General features: G+C 46.1%; 1 protein-coding gene across 1 annotated transcript in view; it reads left to right on the forward strand.

The window, feature by feature from the left end:
• SLC6A9 (solute carrier family 6 member 9) overlaps positions 1–19,382 on the forward strand; it is a 193,682-nt gene that overhangs the window by 155,415 nt on the left and 18,885 nt on the right. Inside the window, exons 6-11 of the mRNA XM_030207231.1 lie at positions 5,092–5,224; positions 9,150–9,284; positions 10,295–10,398; positions 11,632–11,869; positions 17,429–17,563; positions 19,255–19,354. Coding sequence (XP_030063091.1) covers positions 5,092–5,224; positions 9,150–9,284; positions 10,295–10,398; positions 11,632–11,869; positions 17,429–17,563; positions 19,255–19,354 — 845 coding nt within the window. The remainder of the gene's footprint in view (positions 1–5,091; positions 5,225–9,149; positions 9,285–10,294; positions 10,399–11,631; positions 11,870–17,428; positions 17,564–19,254; positions 19,355–19,382) is intronic.

A 19,382-nucleotide genomic window follows, 5' to 3' on the forward strand; every position in this document is an offset into this window, starting at 1 on the left:
TTTCATTACCATTACTGTACTACTTGTACCAGTACTACTACCACAACTACTACTTTCATTGCCATTACTGTACTACTTGTACCAGTACTACTACCACTATACTACTTTCTTCTACCAGTACTGCTACCACTACTACTACTTTCATTACCATTACTGTACTACTTGTACCAGTACTACTACCACAACTACTACTTTCATTACCATTACTGTACTACTTGTACCAGTACTACTACCACAACTACTACTTTCATTACCATTACTGTACTACTTGTACCAGTACTACTACCACTATACTACTTTCTTCTACCAGTACTGCTACCACTACTACTACTTTCATTACTATTACTGTACTACTTCTACCAGTACTACTATGGCTAGCACCACTGCACAATTTCTACCACTACTACTTTTGCTACTGCCATTACTACTACTACTATTACTATTACCATTGCCACTAATACCATCATCACTATCACTACTGCTATTACTACTTCTACATTATTGTTACCACTATCACTATCACCATTACACTACTACTACCACTATTACTATCCTTCTACTACCACCACCACTACAACCATCATTGCTTCTACTATAACTACTTATTGTTTCTATAATTCTACTAGGTGTACACAAACATGTAAGAGACCGTCCCTGCTTGACAGAGCTTATCATCCATCCAAGACATACAAAGAGGAAAACTGCGGGCCTAATATTCCAGAAAATGCTGAGTGCCTAAATTTATGCTCCTAAATTAGCCTCCTAAATGTGTACCATATTTCATCCAAATTTAGAAACATAACAATTCAGCTGAAAATTCATTCTAATCTAGTTATGTTCATAAATTTAAAGTCTGATATTCATTTGCCTAATTTATGAGCCTAGTGCTGAAAATCATTGCTAAGCTCCTAACTTCTTTTCCCCACCCTAAATCCACCCCTGTTGCCACCCACCTTTTATGCTCCTAAATGTATGAATGTTGTGATACTCTGAGTTTAAATTTATGCACTCAGCCCTAGTACATTTTCAAAGAGGCAGTTTATGAGCCTAACTCAAAGTTAGGAGCATAACTCCTTTGAATATCTGACCCTAAGAGATTAGGTAATTTCAAGCGTTTTTTTTTTAATTAAAGATCAAAATTTGTACAACAACAAGCTTTATAGCAACACAACATTACAACAGATGTAGTCATGCAGTGAACAGCCAATTGTATTCAGATTGCCATAACCAAGCCAAGGAACAAGCAGATCTATGATCCCGATTTTACAGTTATCTTACCTCTTCCATATCCCATTCAAGCCCTCTATAAACTGGTGCTCAAAATGTAAATACGATGTCCTTCAGCCTGGACTCTCATGATCTCAGGCCATCTATGGAGTCTACTGAAACATGTCCTACATCCTTCCCCTACCTCATCCCAAGACTTACACCCAGTGCATTTTTTCTAGCAAAAAAAGGTGCCGGTACTCAAATGCCAGGCCACCCTTCAGGGGTGGTGTGATCACTGAGGGGCCCACCCCACAATAGCCAGGCCCCCTGCAACCAGTCACAGAATCTATGACAAGGCAGAATTAGTGTGTAGAGCCTGAGATCTTTCAATAAAACTTCATGTCCATAGGTCAATTTTAGCAGACAATGGAAAAGGTGCCGGTACTTAGTACCCGGGCCCATCAAAAAAAAAGCCCTGCTTACACCCCACCTCTCCCCCCACCCAACATCCTTCCCTTCTATAATTTGTGACCCAAATAGGGTAGCATGTCATATCATACCACAAAATCTGTTCAGTTCCATGCTCCTTGCCCTGGGTAACAAGGGCATAGCTACGGGGGGCCACTAGGGCCTGGGCCCCCGCAAATTTCATCCGGGCCCCTGGTTTGGCTGGCGGGGGTTCCCAACCCCTGCCAGCCGAAGCCTTCTTCAGCGCCGGTCTCTGGCGCAGCTGCGTTCGCTGCCTGTCCCCTGCTCTTCTTTCTTCTTGCTCCTCCTGTGTACCCATCTTGTACCTCCCACTAGGGAGTTTCATTTATTATGGGAATGATTAAAAAAAACATTGATATTAAACTTCTGTCCTCAAAACTGCTTTTGTTACCAGTGATAGCACATTCCTAGGTCATATCTAGAAGTTGCTGGCCGTATCGCCTTCACATACGTGACCCAGGCTCTCTGGAGCTCAGTCTCTCGGAAAATCTGTTCAGAAAACGTATTATCTGGGCTTTAGGAAATGAGTGAAGACATGAACTCTTTAGTGGCCTTTCCTGATCCTCCTCCTGAGTTCAGGGGAGATTTTGGTAAAGAGAGAAGTGCTTTAATGCGGATAACAGCGACTGCGATCCGGATAAGTGCTGCTGACTGGGATATTCAGAGGCGTAATCCGGATACTGCCTCTGAATATTTCTACAGACCACCGTGGTCAGAACCAGGGGGGTCCTCGAATGTATCCATACAGGGCAATATTCAGTCTGCTATCCGGATAATCGAGGACAGATAAAAGGCTGTTCTAATTTATCCAGATAAGTTAAGCTAATTATTGCCACTATCCGGATACATTCCAGCACTGAGAACCTTATCCGGATATTCAGTACCAGACACTATTCAGATAATTTGTAACTACAGCAGGTAACGTTTAACATACACAGATCACAGTGGCTGATTATTGACCCGGTTGTACTTTGTTTGTGTCTGTTGATGTAGGGCAGGGGTCCCCAAACTTTTCAAGCATAAAACATTGAGAGGGCCAGAGAAAGAGGGGGGATTTCCCTTGGAGCTTGGCACTTTCCATGTTATGAAATGCTGGGAAGGAGGAGAGATTGTGGGGGGGGGGGGGGGGGGGGGGGAATCAGGGTTCTCAGAGCTATGGCATAGTAATAATTGCTCTAGGAAGCTGGCAACCCTTCCACATGACAGGTAACCTGACCACCTGCCTTACCTCCTCTCATAGCATTCACCTCCTGAGGTAGCGGAAGATGGGTGATTGGCAGGTTGGCATGTGGTGGGGTACACACTCTCCCGCACACCCCCATATGCTTTCTCCACACCCTCCTCTCCCTTTCCCCGTCATTTACGCTCACGCTCATGCCCCTCCCACCTCATGGTCCCCTTCTGCTGAGAGGATTTGGGAACTCCCCCAACACGCAGTGATCATTCCACCCTCTCCACCACACTTAGATTAAAAAAAAAAGTAAAATTATTCCTGGGTCAAACTGGCCATGGGCAAGGAAAGTTCACAGAGCTGGAAAGACACGGACATCACACTACATTGGATTGCTGAATTTTTAGGAATTGCGATCTGCCTTGAGTTCATATTGTCAGATAAAATGGGGAAAAAATCACATCGAAATTAATTAATACAAAGATACAATAAGAGATTAATTGCTTAAAGTTGAAGTATTTTATTTATTTATTTTATTGCTTTTGTATCCCACATTTTCCCACCTATTTGTGGGCTCAGTGTGGCTTCACTCAGTAAGTGAATCTGGGCTGTGCCTGACCTGATTTTAGTTAAGAGTCCAAGTTTATTATAACTTGATATAACGCACCATCGGACACCTTCTGGGCGATCTACAACAAAATCCATCAGAAATTCGTTCCTTTTCCTAATATAATAGGACAAGCAAAGATTAAAAAAAGATAACAACAAACAAACCATCCAAAGTGCCACCCCATACATATACTCATAAAACCATACCCTCATGTACATACAGACAAACATCACAGAGCCCAGGAAGTCACAGCCTAATAGCCAGCAGGCAATCAGCACGGCAAAGCTGAAGTAAATAAATACGTTTTCAATCCTACCTTAAAATTTTGTTAAAGAGGGTTCCAGGTGGAGAGCCAATGGAAGCTCATTCCATAGTTGAGGCGCTATGACCCCACCAAAAAACATTTTTGTAAAGTCATAGCATGCGTAGAATCATGAGTAGATGATCTCAGCGAGTGGCTAGGTTCGTAAGAAATCATGGATTGGGCCAAATAAGATGGAACATTACAAGCCCGAATTGTAAAAATCATAAGCAGTATTTTATAAGTGAGTCTAGAAGGAAGAGGAGGCCAGTGTTCAGCTCTAGAACAAGGAGTAATGTCATTGTATGTAGTAGAGCCCATTAACAGGTGAAGAACAGAATTCTGCACTAACTTAAGCTGTCGAAGTTCCAATGCCTGACAAGTAACTAAAAGAGAATTACAATAATCCAACTGAGATATAACTAAAGAATGAATGACTACTCGGAGAGCGGATGGGTGAAAATACGATGAACAGGATAAATAAGGCGCAAATGATGAAAACAGGATATCATAACTACTATGATATGGTCATGAAAGGAAAACGTTGTATCGAAAAATCACCCCTAGCGCCTTAGTAGAATGCACCAGGGGAAGGGCGATGCCAGAAAGAAAAAGAGGGACAGTGCTCTGGACTTTTCAGGGTTCAATTTAACCGAGTACGATGGCTAATGTAAATGCCTTGGGTAAGATTGCTCCTTAACCTTTCAGCTGAGAGTCTGGGTCGTGAGCCGAACACACTTTCTGACTGAGTTTGAGAACCTAAGCGATACGGAGGGTATATGCCCTGCCATCCGGCCCCACTAGGGATACAGTTTGTTAAAAAGTGGACCGAGAGATGTCGAACTCTGTGTCGTACTCCGGGATGTAATAAGTAATGAACAGCATGAAGAATCCTTGGTGTCGTAGCCCAGAACCGGGTTATGCCACTGAGCGAGTGCTAGTGCGGTGAGAAAAGCAGCTGGCTGAGATGAAGGGGAAAGGAGAGCAGTCAGAACAGCTTCTGGGGCCCTTCCAGCTGCTCTGGGCCTGCACACGACTTTCAGTTTCAGCAGCACTTTGTTTGCATCACTACAGCATGAGTGAACCTAGTAGCACTGGAGAGTAATGAAGGGAGAAAGTCTCTTCAAAACTAACATAAAAAGCTTGATGTACAACCTGGTAAAGTGTCTTAAAATGCTAGGGAACAGTGCAAGGGACTGTCTTTAAGGTGCCCTCTGTGGGTGATGAGTACTTTGTGATCCCTGTGGATGCGTACACCCAACAGGAGGGTATTAATGTCTCTGTGGTTGTTCCTGTTTTTGTTTTTGGCAGACGGTATGTCCTGAAACTATCAAATGACATTGGGAACTTCGGGGAAGTGCGCTTACCCCTACTGGGCTGCCTGGGAGTCTCCTGGGTCGTTGTCTTCCTCTGTCTCATTAAAGGAGTAAAGTCTTCAGGAAAGGTAAGTACTGTGCTTCTGGCGTCTCCTTTTCATTACGTGTGTCACACATATTCCCACACCCTCACAGCCCCGTGAAATGCAGATATACACAGAACCACAAACATACAAAGCAGCGTAGAATAAAGATAACCAGGCGTAACTGGGCCCAACTTGATCAGTGGCCTTTGCTTCCCTTCCCTGCATGTAAAGATTGCATATGCTTCAATGGCATAGCCAGATGGCCAATTTAAGGTGGGAAATTTATCTCTTCCCCCTTCCTCCTCGTCCTTCTCATGCCCCCCCCCCCCAACCAAATGAAATATCTGAGCAGGCAGGAATTCGCAAGTTCCTGGCAGAAGGAACATTTACACCCTCTGCAGCTGGCGGCAGTGTCCCTGAGCTGCGAACACTGCTAGCCTCCATGCATGCATGCAAAAAGAACGTCCCCCAGGGGTAAGGTGGCAGCGACTTGGGGGCACACGATGCCGTTGGCTGCATGAGTGGTTCTTCGGCTGGGAGGAAGTCTTCAGCTGGCGGAGCTTGCAGTTCTGTTCCACAGCTGACGGTAATCCCTGCCCTCTTACCTGTCCTTAACAATTAGGGCCACTTAGTCCCTCCATCCCTCTCACTCCTTCCCAACCAGATGTTCAAAGAAAAGCATTTATAAAAAAATATAACCCACTGAATTCTTTGCAAGGTTAGACAGATACGGTACCCTGAAACAGTAAAGTGTAAAAATAAATGAAAATATGATTTATAGATTATAAAAGCAGAGAAGTGGTAATAAACACAATTAAGCAAATAATTTCCATTTTCAATGTACTGCAGTAGTAAGCTGCATTAGTCTATCCCGACCACTAGAAGTCAATAATATTGAAATAACGTAATAAATCGTATGCTATTCTCTTGGTAGCCACCAGATGTCATAGTATTTAGACTAATTCAGTACTAGTCACCAACTATCCACAAAATGGTACAGCAGAGCAAAACGTAATTGTATCAGTAGATGGCTGGTGACTATCAGGCTTATTTTCGAAAGAGAAGGGCGCCCATCGTTCGACACAAATCGGGAGATGGGAGTCCTTCTCTCAGGTTCGCCCAAATCGGCATAATCGAAAGCCGATTTTGGGCGTCCTCAACTGCTTTCCGTCGCGGGGATGACCAAAGTTCATGGGGGCGTGTCGGAAGCGTAGCGAAGGCAGGACTGGGGCGTGCCTAACACATGGGCATCCTCGACTGATAATGGAAAAAAGAAGGGCGTCCCTGACGAGCACTTGGGCGACTTTACTTGGTCCATTTTTTGTTACGCCCAAGCCTCAAAAAGGTGCCTGAACTGACCAGATGACCACCGGAGGGAATCGGGGATGACCTCCCCTTACTCCCCCAGTGATCACTAACCCCCTCCCACCCTCAAAAACAAATTTAAAAATATTTTTTGCCAGCCTCTATGCCAGCCTCAAATGTCATACCCAGCTCCTTGACAGCAGTATGCAGGTCCCTGGAGCAGTTTTAGTGGGTGCAGTGCACTTCAGGCAGGCGGACCCAGGCCCATCCCCCCCCTACCTGTTACACTTGTGGTGGTAAATGTGAGCCCTTCAAAACCCACCAGAAACCCACTGTACCCACATGTATGTGCCCCCTTCACCCCTTAGGGCTATGGTAGTGTTGTACAGTTGTGGAGAGTGGGTTTTGGGGGGGGGGGGGTTGGGGGGCTCAGCACACAAGGTAATGGAGCTATGCACCTGGGAGCAATTTATGAAGTCCACTGCAGTGCCCCCTAGGATGCCCGGTTGGTGTCTTGGCATGTCAGGGGGACCAGTGCACTACGAATGCTGGCTCCTCCAACAACCAAATGGCTTGGATTTGGTCATTTTTGAGATGGGCGTCCTGGGTTTCCATTATCGCCGAAAATCGGGGACGACCATCTCTAAGGTCGACCTAAATTTTGTGATTTGGGCGTCCACGACCATATTATCAAAACGAACGATGGATGCCCATCTTGTTTCGATAATACAGGTTTCCCCGCCCCTTTGCCGGGACGTCCTGCAAAGACGTCCTCAGGAAAACTTGGGCGCCCCTTTTGATTATGCCACTCTATGGATCTCCGACCTGAATAAAACAAAGAACATAAGCATTGTCATACTGGGATAGACCGAAGGTGCATACTGCTTACCCTAGAAAAAATCCTAGAAATAAGCAGTGGATTTTCTCAAGTCTTATGGACTTTTCTTTTAGGAAAGTATCCAAACCTTTTATAAACCCTGCTATGCCAGCTGCTTTTACCACATTCTCGGGCAACAAATTCCAGAGTTTAATTACAAGTTGAGTGAAAAAATATTTTCTCCAGGTTGCTTTAAATTTACTACTTCGTAGCTTCATTGCGTGCCCCCTAGTCCTAGTATTTTTGGAAAGAGTAAACAAGTGATTCATGTCTACCCATTTCACTCCATTCAGTCATTAAATAGCCTGTCCATAGCCTTTACCACAGCAGGACTGCCATGGTCTGTGTGTATCTACTTACAAGAGGACCTTATGAGACTGGGAGACTGGGTATCCAAATGGCAGATGGCGTTTAATGTGAGCAAGTGCAAAGTGATGCATGTGGGAAAGAGGAAACTGAACTATAGCTACGTAATGCAAGGTTCCACATTAGGAGTCACCGACCAGGAAAGGATCTAGGTGTCTTCGTTGATGATACGTTGAAACCCTCTGCTCAATGTGCAGCAGCGGCTAAAAAAGCAAATAGAATGTTAGGTATTATTAGGAAAAGAATTGAAAACAAAAATGAGGACGTTATAATGTCTTTGTATCTCTCCATGGTGCGACCACACCTCGAATATTGTGTTCAATTCTGGTCACCGCATCTCAAAAAAGATATGGTGGAATTAGAAAAGGTACAGAAAACGGCGATGAAAATTATAAAGGGGATGGGATGCCTTCCCTATGAGGAAAGGCTAAAGCGGCTAGGGCTCTTCAGCTTGGAGAAGAGACGGCTGAGGGGAAATATGATAGAGGTCTATAAAATAATGAACGGAATGGAACAGGTAGACATAAATCGCTTGTTTACTATTTCCAAAAATACTAGGACCAGAGGGCACACAATGAAGCTACGAAGTAGTACATTTAACACTCAACATGTAATTAAACTCTGGAATTCATTGCCAGAAAATATAGTGAAAGAAGTTAGCTTAGCAGGGTTTAAAAAAGGTTTGGATAGCTTCCTAAAAGAAAAGTCCTTAAGCCATTATTAAAATGACTTGGGAAAATCCACTGCTTATTTCTGGGATAAGCAGTATAAAATGTACTGTACTGTTTTGGGATCTTGCCAGGTATTTGTGACCTGGATTGGCCACTGTTGAAAACAAGATGCTGTGCTTGATGGACCTTCAGTCTGTCCCAATATGACAATACTTATGTAATGATCATACACATGTACATAACCACACATAGCACACAATGTAACTACATGCATGAGCAAACATATCTGCATAACCAGACATAGCATATATGTATCTACACACATGAGCATACACCACACATGGCACATGTGTGTATCTACATAAATGATCATATACATTTGCATAAGCACACATAGTACACATGTGTATCTACATACATGATCATACATACAGACCATACACATTCCCTTCCTCTGATTTTGTTTCTCTTCCCCTGTTTACTTTTTCTCTTTTCTGATTTTCCTATTTTCTTCTTCTTGTACTTTCCGCCTTCCTCTCCTCCCCTCGTTTCTTACTCTGTTCTTCTCTCTTTCGCTGTTTTGACGTCTTCCTTCTTTCCCCTTCATCTGTTTACTTTCTTTTCTCTTTTCTGATTTTCCCGTTTTCTTCTTTTTCTCTTCCCCTTTCTCACTCTTATGTCTTCCTTCCTCTTTCTCTCCTTCCATTCCTCTCTTCCTTCCTTCTTTCTCTCCCACTCTCCTTCGCAGGTGGTTTATTTCACTGCCACATTCCCCTATGTGGTCCTGACTATTCTCTTTGTACGTGGGATCACCCTGGAGGGAGCAGTGGATGGGATCCTGTATTATCTGATGCCTCAGTGGGACAGAATTCTGGATGCTAAGGTTTGTCCCTCATCATTTTACCTTTGTTTTCCTCCATTCCTTCCCAGTTCCTATGCAGAAACAGTTTTCAATGTGAAACGCTGCAAGCTTAATGCTCAGTGTACCCGCTCGAAGTAGCTTCATTCTATGTCTATTACATTTGTACCAGCTTTCGTTCTTATACTTTTGCTTATGTGGTCAATGAGATAAGGCTCCTGGTGAAGATACGAGCCTTTCGACAATTGTCTTACATCACTTTTGAAGCAATAAAGACCTGATTTGTAGATTAGCTTTGTCTTCACGCCTGATTGTTGGAAAAAGGATTAAGCACAGCAGGCGTTTATAGTAATGTAACCCTCTCTTGCCTGGTGAGCATCAGAACAGGTTACTGTATGTAATTTATGGGACTGGTTTGTGAGGTCAGGTCCAGGACCAGCAAGCTAGCAGGACAAAAGGTCCCCCCCCCCCCCCCCATCTCACCCGACCACCCATAGGCCCTCCCCAGCCCTGGTGGTCTAGTGGCCTCTTTGGGGACAGGAACAAACCCCACGCGTTCCTGCCCTGTGCTGCTGCTCCATCGAAATAGCTGCCAAGAATTCCCGCAGAAGGTCCCAGCAGCCATTTTGTAACTGGAACCAGCATGGCACAGAAGCGGGAGGAGCCAAGATAAAAAGAGAACTGAGAATGTTCGGTTTTTCATTGATCACACCCTACTTTCCTATTTGTAACCTGGAAGTGGACTGGCTTGTGATGCTTCAGTCCAGAGCAGAGTCCGTGCTGGAGACCCAGGCTCCATTCCTCTTTGTTGAATCCAGAGCAGTCTTACTCAGGCCTCTGCCTTGGGGGTTGGTTGAGTGGTCTGTAAATGTTGGAGGACAGGCCAGGGGTCAGATTCTTTGATTGCATAGTGTTGACATCTTTTATAGCCCTAAAATGTGTCATTTCTCTGTCTACATAGCATACAAAAGGAGTGGAATACACCAAGGAAAGTCTGGGCTCTGTATCTTACCCTCCCCTCTTGCTTCCTACAGGTTTGGGGAGATGCTGCCTCTCAGATATTTTACTCCCTGGGCTGTGCTTGGGGTGGGCTCATTACTATGGCTTCCTACAACAAGTTCCACAACAACTGCTACAGGTAAGGCCCCCAGAGACTTTCCTACAGGGACTTACAGTCCCCTCCCCTTCCATCTCCCCCTCCCAACCTCACAACTGCACCTGGTGGCCATCAGTCTCTCCTCACCCTATTCCCAAGTTTCTTTGCAATAACCTGGTGGTTCTTAGTCTCTCCCCCCTCCCCATCCCTTCCACTGTGTTTCACCAGCAGCACCTGATGGCTCTCAGTCTCCCCCCACCCTACTCCCATGTTTGTTTACAATAACCTGGTGGTTCTTAGTCTCTCCCCCCCCCCTCCCTTCCACTGTGTTTCACCAGAAGTACCTGATGGCTCTCAGTCTCCCCCCCCCCCCCCCCCCCACCCTACTCCCATGTTTCTTTACAATAACCTGGTGGTTCTTAGTCTCTCCCCCCCTCCCTTCCACTGTGTTTCACCAGAAGCACCTGATGGCTCTCAGTCTGGCCCCCCCCCCCACCCTACTCCCATGTTTCTTTGCAGTAACCTGGTAGTTCTTAGTCTCTCCCCCCCTCCCCATCCCTTCCACTGTGTTTCACTAGCAGCACCTGATGGCTCTCAGTCTCCCCCCACCCTACTCCCATGTTTCTTTACAATAACCTGGTGGTTCTTAGTCTCTCCCCCTGCCTTCCACTGTGTTTCACCAGAAGCACCTGATGGCTCTCAGTCTCCCCCCCACCCTACCCCCATGTTTCTTTGCAATAACCTGGTGGTTCTTAGTCTCTCCCCCTCCCTTCCACTGTGTTTCACCAGAAGCACCTGATGGATCTCGGTCTCCCCCCACCCTACCCCCATGTTTCTTTGCAATAACCTGGTGGTTCTTAGTCTCTCCCCCTCCCTTCCACTGTGTTTCACCAGAAGCACCTGATGGATCTCGGTCTCCCCCCACCCTACCCCCATGTTTCTTTGCAATAACCTGGTGGTTCTTAGTCTCTCCCCCTCCCTTCCACTGTGTTTCACCAGAAGCACCTGATGGATCTCGGTCTCTCCCCACCCTATTCCCATGTTTCTTTACAATAACCTGGTGGTTCTTAGTCTCTCCCCCCTCCCTTCCACTGTGTTTCACCAGCAGCACCTGATGGTTCTCAGTCTCCCCCCACCCTACTCCCATGTTTGTTTACAATAACCTGGTAGTTCTTAGTCTCTCCTCCCTACTCATCCCTCCCGCTGTGTTTCACTAGCAGCACCTGGTGGATCTCAGTGTCTACCTACTTGTTATGAATCTATTTCCTTGCACAGGGACAGCATCATCATAAGCATCACCAACTGTGCAACTAGCGTATACGCCGGTTTTGTCATCTTCTCCATCCTCGGCTTCATGGCAAGCAACCTTGGAGTGGATGTGTCCAAAGTGGCAGACCATGGCCCCGGACTGGCCTTCGTGGCATACCCAGAGGCTCTCACTCTTCTGCCAATTTCACCACTGTGGTCTGTCCTCTTCTTCTTCATGCTCATCCTTCTTGGACTAGGAACACAGGTACGGAGGATGGGGAGGGAAAGGGAGAGGTGACAGGGGAGGACTGGGGATGGGGAGGGGAAGAGAGGAGACGGGGAGGACTGGGAGGGGAAGGGAGAGGACTTGGAACAGAGGTAAAGGGGATGGGGAGGGGAAGGGAGAGGAGACAGGGGAGGACTGGGGATGGGGAGGGGAAGAGAGGAGACAGGGAGGACTGGAAACAGAGGTACAGGGGAAGGGAAGGGAAGGAAGAGGACTTGGCACAGAGGTACAGGGGAGGGGGATGGAGAGGAGACGGGAGGACTGGGAACAGGTGGAGGAGAGGGGAAGGGAGAGGACTTGGAACAGATGTACATGGGAGGACTGGGAACAGAGATAAAGGGGATGGGGAGGGGAAGGAAGAGGAGAAGGGAGGACTGGGGATGAGGAGGGGAAGAGAGGAGACGGGGAGGACTGGAAACAGAGGTACAGGGGAAGGGAGGGGAAGGAAGAGGACTTGGAACAGAGGTAAAGGACAGGGAGGACTGGGAACAAAGGAAGAAGGAAGGGGGAGGGAGACTTGACATTTCATCCTTTAGATTGTAAGCTCCTTTGAGCAGGGACTGGCCTTCTTTGTTAAACTGTACAGCGCTGCGTAACCCTAGTAGCGCTCTAGAAATGTTAAGTAGTAGTAGAAGGGAGGACTGAAAATGCAGGTAGGGAGGATGGGGGAGGGTAGGAAGAGGAAATGGGGAGGATTGAGAAAACAGGTATGGGGGCAGGAATAAGTAGGGAGAGAAGACTGGGGAGGACTAGGAACACAAGTACTGAGGTCGGGAAGTGATAAGAGAGGTAGGGGGAAGGTTAAGAAGAGGGTTTGAAACCTATGGGAGACAGGGAGGGAGAAAGGAAGTTATAAATGAGGACGGGGAGATGGGGGGTGCAGGGAACACAGGTACAGAGAACAACAAATGATAGGAAAGGAGGAGGGCAGCTTGGAGAAGCACAGAAGAACTAGTTAAAGAATGGTAGAGTGTACCGAGTTGGTGAAGAAGGATGATGGCCAACCAGCACATGTAATCTGTGCAGTTATTGCTCTGCATAATTCCAGGGACATATCCCAGTCAAGAGCTATAAATATTTCACACTCCTTGTACTGATCAGGGTTTGTTGTTTTTATTGTTTGGTTTCCTATCATTACCCCCATTAGATGACTTTATAGAATCCCATACTTAATCCAGCATTCAGTTGGCAAGGGAGAAGGGGAAGGGAGAAAAGCTGGGGGCTGGAAAGAGAGGAGATGGGGGTACCGGAAAGAGGGAGACTGGGGAGCAGAGATGGGAGGAGAGAGGGGGGTGAGAGAAGAACTCCAGGGAGAACGGAAAGGCGGTGTGTGTAATTCATTCCCTAAGGTGAAGATCCTTACATGTGGGGATTGATTCTCAAACACCTCTAGCCAACCAGACCCGTGGAGGTGAATATTTTCCTCTGCACATTGGCTAATTTGTTTCATTGAGGACCATTTCTAAAGCCATTTAGGCTGGTAAACAATGACTTGCTGAAAGAACTTAGCTCTCTGACAATAGCCATCTGCTGGTGCAGCTTTTGAATAGCTGATATTTTCAGATCTTTGTACACATATTTCCAGCTAAATTCCACCCATGTGAAAATCAGGCGCCTGGTACCAGCAGCATATTTGAACCTGGAAGTACAGAGTTTGTCTTAAAAAGGACACCTTGAAAATTGCCCTATTAGTAACTGGTATGGAGGATCTCTATAATTTTTAATATTTCTTGTGCTGTTGCCAGTGAGAAATAAAGATTCCTTTTCTTCTTCTAACTTAGCCTGAGGTTTGTTTTTTTTTTAATAAGAATAGCAACCAAACACAGCCTAGTACGAGGAGAAGCCTAATGCTTAGTGCAGTGGGCTGCGAACCACAGAAGCCAGAGTTCAAATCCCCACTGCTACTCCTTATGACCTTGGGCACAAACGTATAAGCTCTGCAGGGAACAAGGAAATACCTAATATAACTCAATAACCTACGACTGAAAAATCCAAACCAATAAAACTTTAGCTGGGACATGTCCTGTATCAGGGGCAGGATCTTACCAGTTAGTGGTTCACCACTAACCAGTTAAGCAGGGCCGATCAAACCCAGTAAGCAGGGTAAGCATCGCAGGGGGGCGCCGCCATACCGTGCCGCCCTTGGGGGTTTAAATCTTTTATTTACCTCCGTCCCAGCGGCCGCGTCATTTCAAAGCCCTTCCCGTCTCTAGCCTTCCCTCCCTTTGTGAGTTTGTTCCCGCAGAGTCCCGCCTTCTGACGTCATTTCTTCAAGGGCGGGACTCTGCGGGAACGAACTCACGAAGGGAGGGAAGGCTAGAGACAGGCAGGGCTTTGAAATGACGCAGCCGCTGGGATGGAGGTAAATTAAAAAAGACTTAAACCACGCAGGGTGGCAAGAAGAAAAAGGGGGATGTTTGGGGGGAGAAGAGGGCGGACAGGTGGCCATAAATGGGAGGTGGTGGGGGCGAAGGAGAATCGCTGGACAGGGGCAGGGTGGGAGAAGAGAGAAAGGAGATGGGGGGTGCCAACTGATAGTCTGCAGGGGGGTGCCAGAGACCCTAGGACCGGCCCTGCAGTTAAGATCGCTTTGTTTGGTAATTGCAGTCTTCAGTATAGCTAACAGTTAATAACCAGACTGATTAGGCCGACTTGCGGCCATAACACGTAACATAGCCAGCTGAAATGCACCACAATGTAGAGGAGTAGAATACAGGCTGAGATCAGTGATGTGCTGGAGCTGGCTTGCACCGGCTCTTGAGAGCTGTTTAAGGTTTTAAGAATTTTGGGAGCCGGTTGTTAAAGTATGCCTCCCCCCCCCCCCCCCCCCCCCCATGGCTACTTTAACAACCAACTCCCAAAATTTGGGCTTGGACCCCTTCCTCAACTCTCTTTTACTTTGCTGGCGGGGATGCTGAACCCTGCCAGCAAAATAAATGGACCACTGCCACTCCCCACTGCTTGTTTCAGCCTCTGAGCAGCATGCCAGGACGTCTCATGCACGAGAGCGTGCACGAGAACCCGGCATGCTGCTCAGAGCTCGAAACAAGCAGCGGGGACTGACTGCAGTCCATTTCTTTGACTGGTGGGGCTCAGCATCCCTGCCGGCAAAGGTATGCTTAGCACACCAGCAGAAGGGGGGGATAGAGGAATGTGTTGCCCCCCCCCCAGTCCACCCCTGCCCCCCCTCCAAATTGCAGGGCTGGCTACGCCCAGAGAGAGAGAGAGCATGTTGTTAAAATGTACCAGCACACCATTGGCTGAGGACCAGGGGTCTGGGTTTAATTCCCACTGCAGCTCCTTGTGACCCTGGGCAAGTCACTGAATCCTCTATTGCCCTGGGTAATAAACTTAGATTGTGAGTCCCCTAGGGACAAATAAAGTATCTGCTGATAACATGTAAACCACTAACTATTAATCATTTCTATAGTGCTGCTAGGCGTACGCAGCGCTGTACACACTATATACAGGTACTTTCTCTGTCCCTAGGGGGCTCACAATCTAATAATATAGTAACATTGTATATTATGGCAGATAAAGACCAGACTGGCTCTGTGAGGTGGTTAAGGTTGTAATGTCACCCCATGCCAGTTACCCTCCACCCCTATGCCTTTGTTTAGGGTTGGAACTGCTGCTCCATACAGGGTTCCATTTATTTGATATACTACAAATTTTCAAAAAAGAAATGTAAGCAGTTTACAATACAACATATAATTGAGATAAGGAACGTCACACAAGAAAAAAAACAACACAACTCTTGACACAAAAGGACACTGGGAAGAGGAAAGTTTACAAAATAGTACAAGGGCTAACGAGAGCATGGGAAATGACCACGGGGAACTTGGTACTGTGTTATCCATATGCCAGGGATCAATGTCGTCAAGAAAGAAATCAGGTGACAGTAGGTGGGAAAGCCTAGGAGACATAAGTACAGGGGAAGGGCATTCCACAGTGTGGGAGGCGGGAGCGAGCACACTAAAGCGAGAGCATCTGGAGACATCAAGAAAAACCTGACGAAAGGATAGAACTACTAGAAGACCTTGCTTAGATGACCGAAGGGATCTTGTAGGAGAGTAGAGAACCAATGAACTAGCTAAAAAGAATTGAATTTGATGGGATAAAAAACATTGATCTTGAAAGGAGTTGTAAAGCAACAGGAAGCAGGTGTTCAGCAATGAGAAGTGGAGTGACATGATCGCATTTCTTCTGGGATTGGACTGCAATGTTTTGTACTTCTTGCAGTCCATGTATCTGGTATGCAGGTAGACCGAAGAGATTAGAATTGCAATAATTGAGCTTTGATAATACCAGAGAGTGAAGAAAAACCAACAACTGTCTGAAACGTAACTTAATCTGTGGCTATGATTTTCTAATGGTGCTCGCCTTTCTTACTGCACATCAACTAAACTCTTGGGACTTACACTGGATACCTCTCCTTCCACTTCCGCATTTCTAGAATGATTTTCTCTTCATTCTTCACACTAAGATGTCTCTTCCGTTCACTCCCTCTTAGAGCCCAGCTCTCTTCACCGTGAACGGAAGAGACATCTTAGTGTGAAGAATGATGAGGAAATCATTCTAGAAATGCGGAAGTGGAAGGAGAGGTATCCAGTGTAAGTCCCAAGAGTTTAGTTGATGTGCAGTAAGAAAGGCGAGCACCATTAGAAAATCATAGCCACAGATTAAGTTACGTTTCAGACAGTTGTTGGTTAACCAGGTCAGCAACACTATCTAATTTGCTCGGGATTAAGAGGTAGCTGGAGGAGGAGCTAGAGTCAAAAGGAAAGAGGAGCTGAATCTCATTGGTGTATATGAAGAAAGTAAAACCCAGAGATTAAAGAAGAGTTAAAGGAGCCAGAAAAATATTTAAATGAATGGGTCTCAAGATGGGTCCCTGAGGAACTCCGGAGAGTAAAAGTCAGAGAGAAGAAGAATTAGAATGGTAGTTAGATAAGAGTGGAACCATTGAAGAGCTTGATTGGTGACATGCAAATCCTTGAATCAAGAGAGAAGAATTGAATGGTCTATCAAGTCAAAAACTGCTGACATGTCCAGGGAAAAGGGAACAACTACCCCCCCTCCCCATCAAGTATAAATCTAATGTAGTTGGTGAGTCTCATAAGGGTATGTTTAGTCGAATAGTGGGCACGAAAGCCTGTTTGGCAAGGATGACGAGAATTGGTGTGATCAAGAAAGTCAGAGAGTTGGAGAGATATACGTTTTTCAACTATCTTAGATGCAAAAGGAAGGTTGGAAATTGGTCTATCTGATTTAGGATCCTCAAGGAAGGGGGTAATAATAGCTTGTTTCCTCCAAGACTGAGGAAAAGTACAGATTACTCATACCCCCCTCCCCCAGGCGTGCCTGTCCACCTCTGCTTTAACTCCCTCCTGTAGTGAAACCCGTAATACTTCCAGGGGGGCTGCAGGTGCCTGCCAGATATCCATCCATCACTTGATATGTCCTGTGATCTTTATGCTGTGTGATATTTTCTGTAGCTCCTGATTACCTTTAATCCCACTTTGCTTTATCTGGCAGTTCTGTTTGCTGGAGACACTTGTCACAGCCATTGTGGATGAGATTGGGAGTGACTGGATCATCCGATGGAAAACGTGTGTGACTCTTGGCGTAGCTGTGGTGGGCTTCCTCCTAGGAATCCCTCTCACCACCCAGGTATGGACAGTTTGATGCCTTGCATTCTTTCATTTTTTTCTGAAAGCATTCTACAGAACTTTCTGAACATATTCTCAAGGGCACGGAGGTTTCTGAGCATGCTCTGTGGGGAGCCTTCAGATAAGGGAGGTTTCTGAGCATTCTCTATGACAGTGGTGTAGCCACGGGTGGGCAAGCAGCGACTCATTTCAGCAGCTCATTCAGGCCCTGAGCCTTCCCTCTGATTCAACTTCCTGTTTGTAGGACCAGGAAGTTGCATCAGAGGGAAGGCTCAGGGCCGACAAAAGCAGCCAGTATCGGTCACTGCTCGCTGCCAGTCCAGCACTGAAGGATTTAAAAACTACCAGGGAGGTTGGGGGAGTGAAGAGATGCCAGATCACCTGAGGAGGGAGAGGGAGATGCCAGGCAGGTAGCGAGATTCCCATGCCCACCCAATTAGGGCTCAAGCCCACCCGAAATTCGATGTCTGGCTACACCCCTGCTCTATGGAGAGCCTTCAGCCAAAGAAGGTTTCTGAGCATGCTCTGTGGGAAAACTTCAGACAAGGGAGGTTTCAAAAAAAAAAAAGACAAGGGAGGTTTCTATGAATGTTCTTCGGGGAGTCTTCAGACAACAAGAGTTCTTAAACCAGTCGAACATCTTTATTGCCTGTTATTGTTTCTCTCTCTCTCTCTCTCTCTCTCTCTCTCTCTCTCTCTGTTTCCTAACCACCCTATGCACTAATGTTCTCTCTCCCCTCTTCATCTCTTTATGTGTGTTCTGTTCCCTCAATTCTTTATCACATCTTCCATTTTCTCTACCCTTTCACTGTTTCTTGACTCTCCTCCCCTTTTTCTTCTTCTGTTTCACTGCCCTCTCTTTCTCTCCCCATACACTATTCTGACACTCTCCTCTCTCTCTTCCCCTTTGCTCTTCACTCTTTTCCCCTTTTACCCTTCATCCTTCCACATTCTCTCTCTTTCTCTTTCTCCCCCTCCCTCTCCTTTTCTTACTTTCTCACATCGTCTCTTCTCTTTCCCACCTCACTCTTCCTTGACTCCCTTCCCCTCTCTCACTCCTCCCTCTCATTATGGGCCCTGTCTCTCTTCTCACCTTCACACTATTCTATCGCCCTCCTTTCCTCACTGCCCTTCCGACTCTCCCTTTCCCCCTTAATCCATCATCTCTGTCACTCTCTTCCCATTCTCACTCTCCTGCACTGTTTTCCCGTTCTCCTCTTTCCTCTCCCACGTATGATTCTGTATTAGTGTTGTATTATTTAGTTTTTTTTGTATTGGTATATTTTACTTTGTATGTATTTTTGTTCCCTGCTTAGAATGTCTCTGATAATAGCGGGTAAGAAAAAAAGTTTTATTATTATTATCTCATTGTTTCTTCTTATTGTCTCTATCTCTCATTCTGCACACTCTCTCTTACTTTCACTTCACTTTCATGCTCTTTCTTTCTTTCTTTCTTTCTTTCTTTCTTTCTTTCTTTCTTTCTTTCTTTCTTTCTCCTCCACACTCCCTCCTCCACCCTGACCGTATCCCTACCCCCTGCCTCTCAACTCTCTGCCTTCATCCCTACACTTTTTTTTAACCTTCCTACTTGTGCTTTCCCTTCCTTCTCTCCTCCTGACTTTTCTTTCCTGCTCTTTCTCTTCCTACTTTTCCCTCTGACTTTCTGCCCTCCTCCTTTGTCCTTCTTTACAGGCTGGTATTTATTGGCTTCTCCTGATGGATAACTACGCTGCCAGCTTCTCGCTGGTCATTATCTCCTGCATCATGTGTGTGGCCATCATGTACATTTATGGTGAGTGACTTTGCGCAGGAATCCAAGG

This window comes from Microcaecilia unicolor, chromosome 6 (assembly GCF_901765095.1).
Source record: "Microcaecilia unicolor chromosome 6, aMicUni1.1, whole genome shotgun sequence".
Classification (NCBI taxonomy): Eukaryota; Metazoa; Chordata; class Amphibia; order Gymnophiona; family Siphonopidae; genus Microcaecilia; species Microcaecilia unicolor.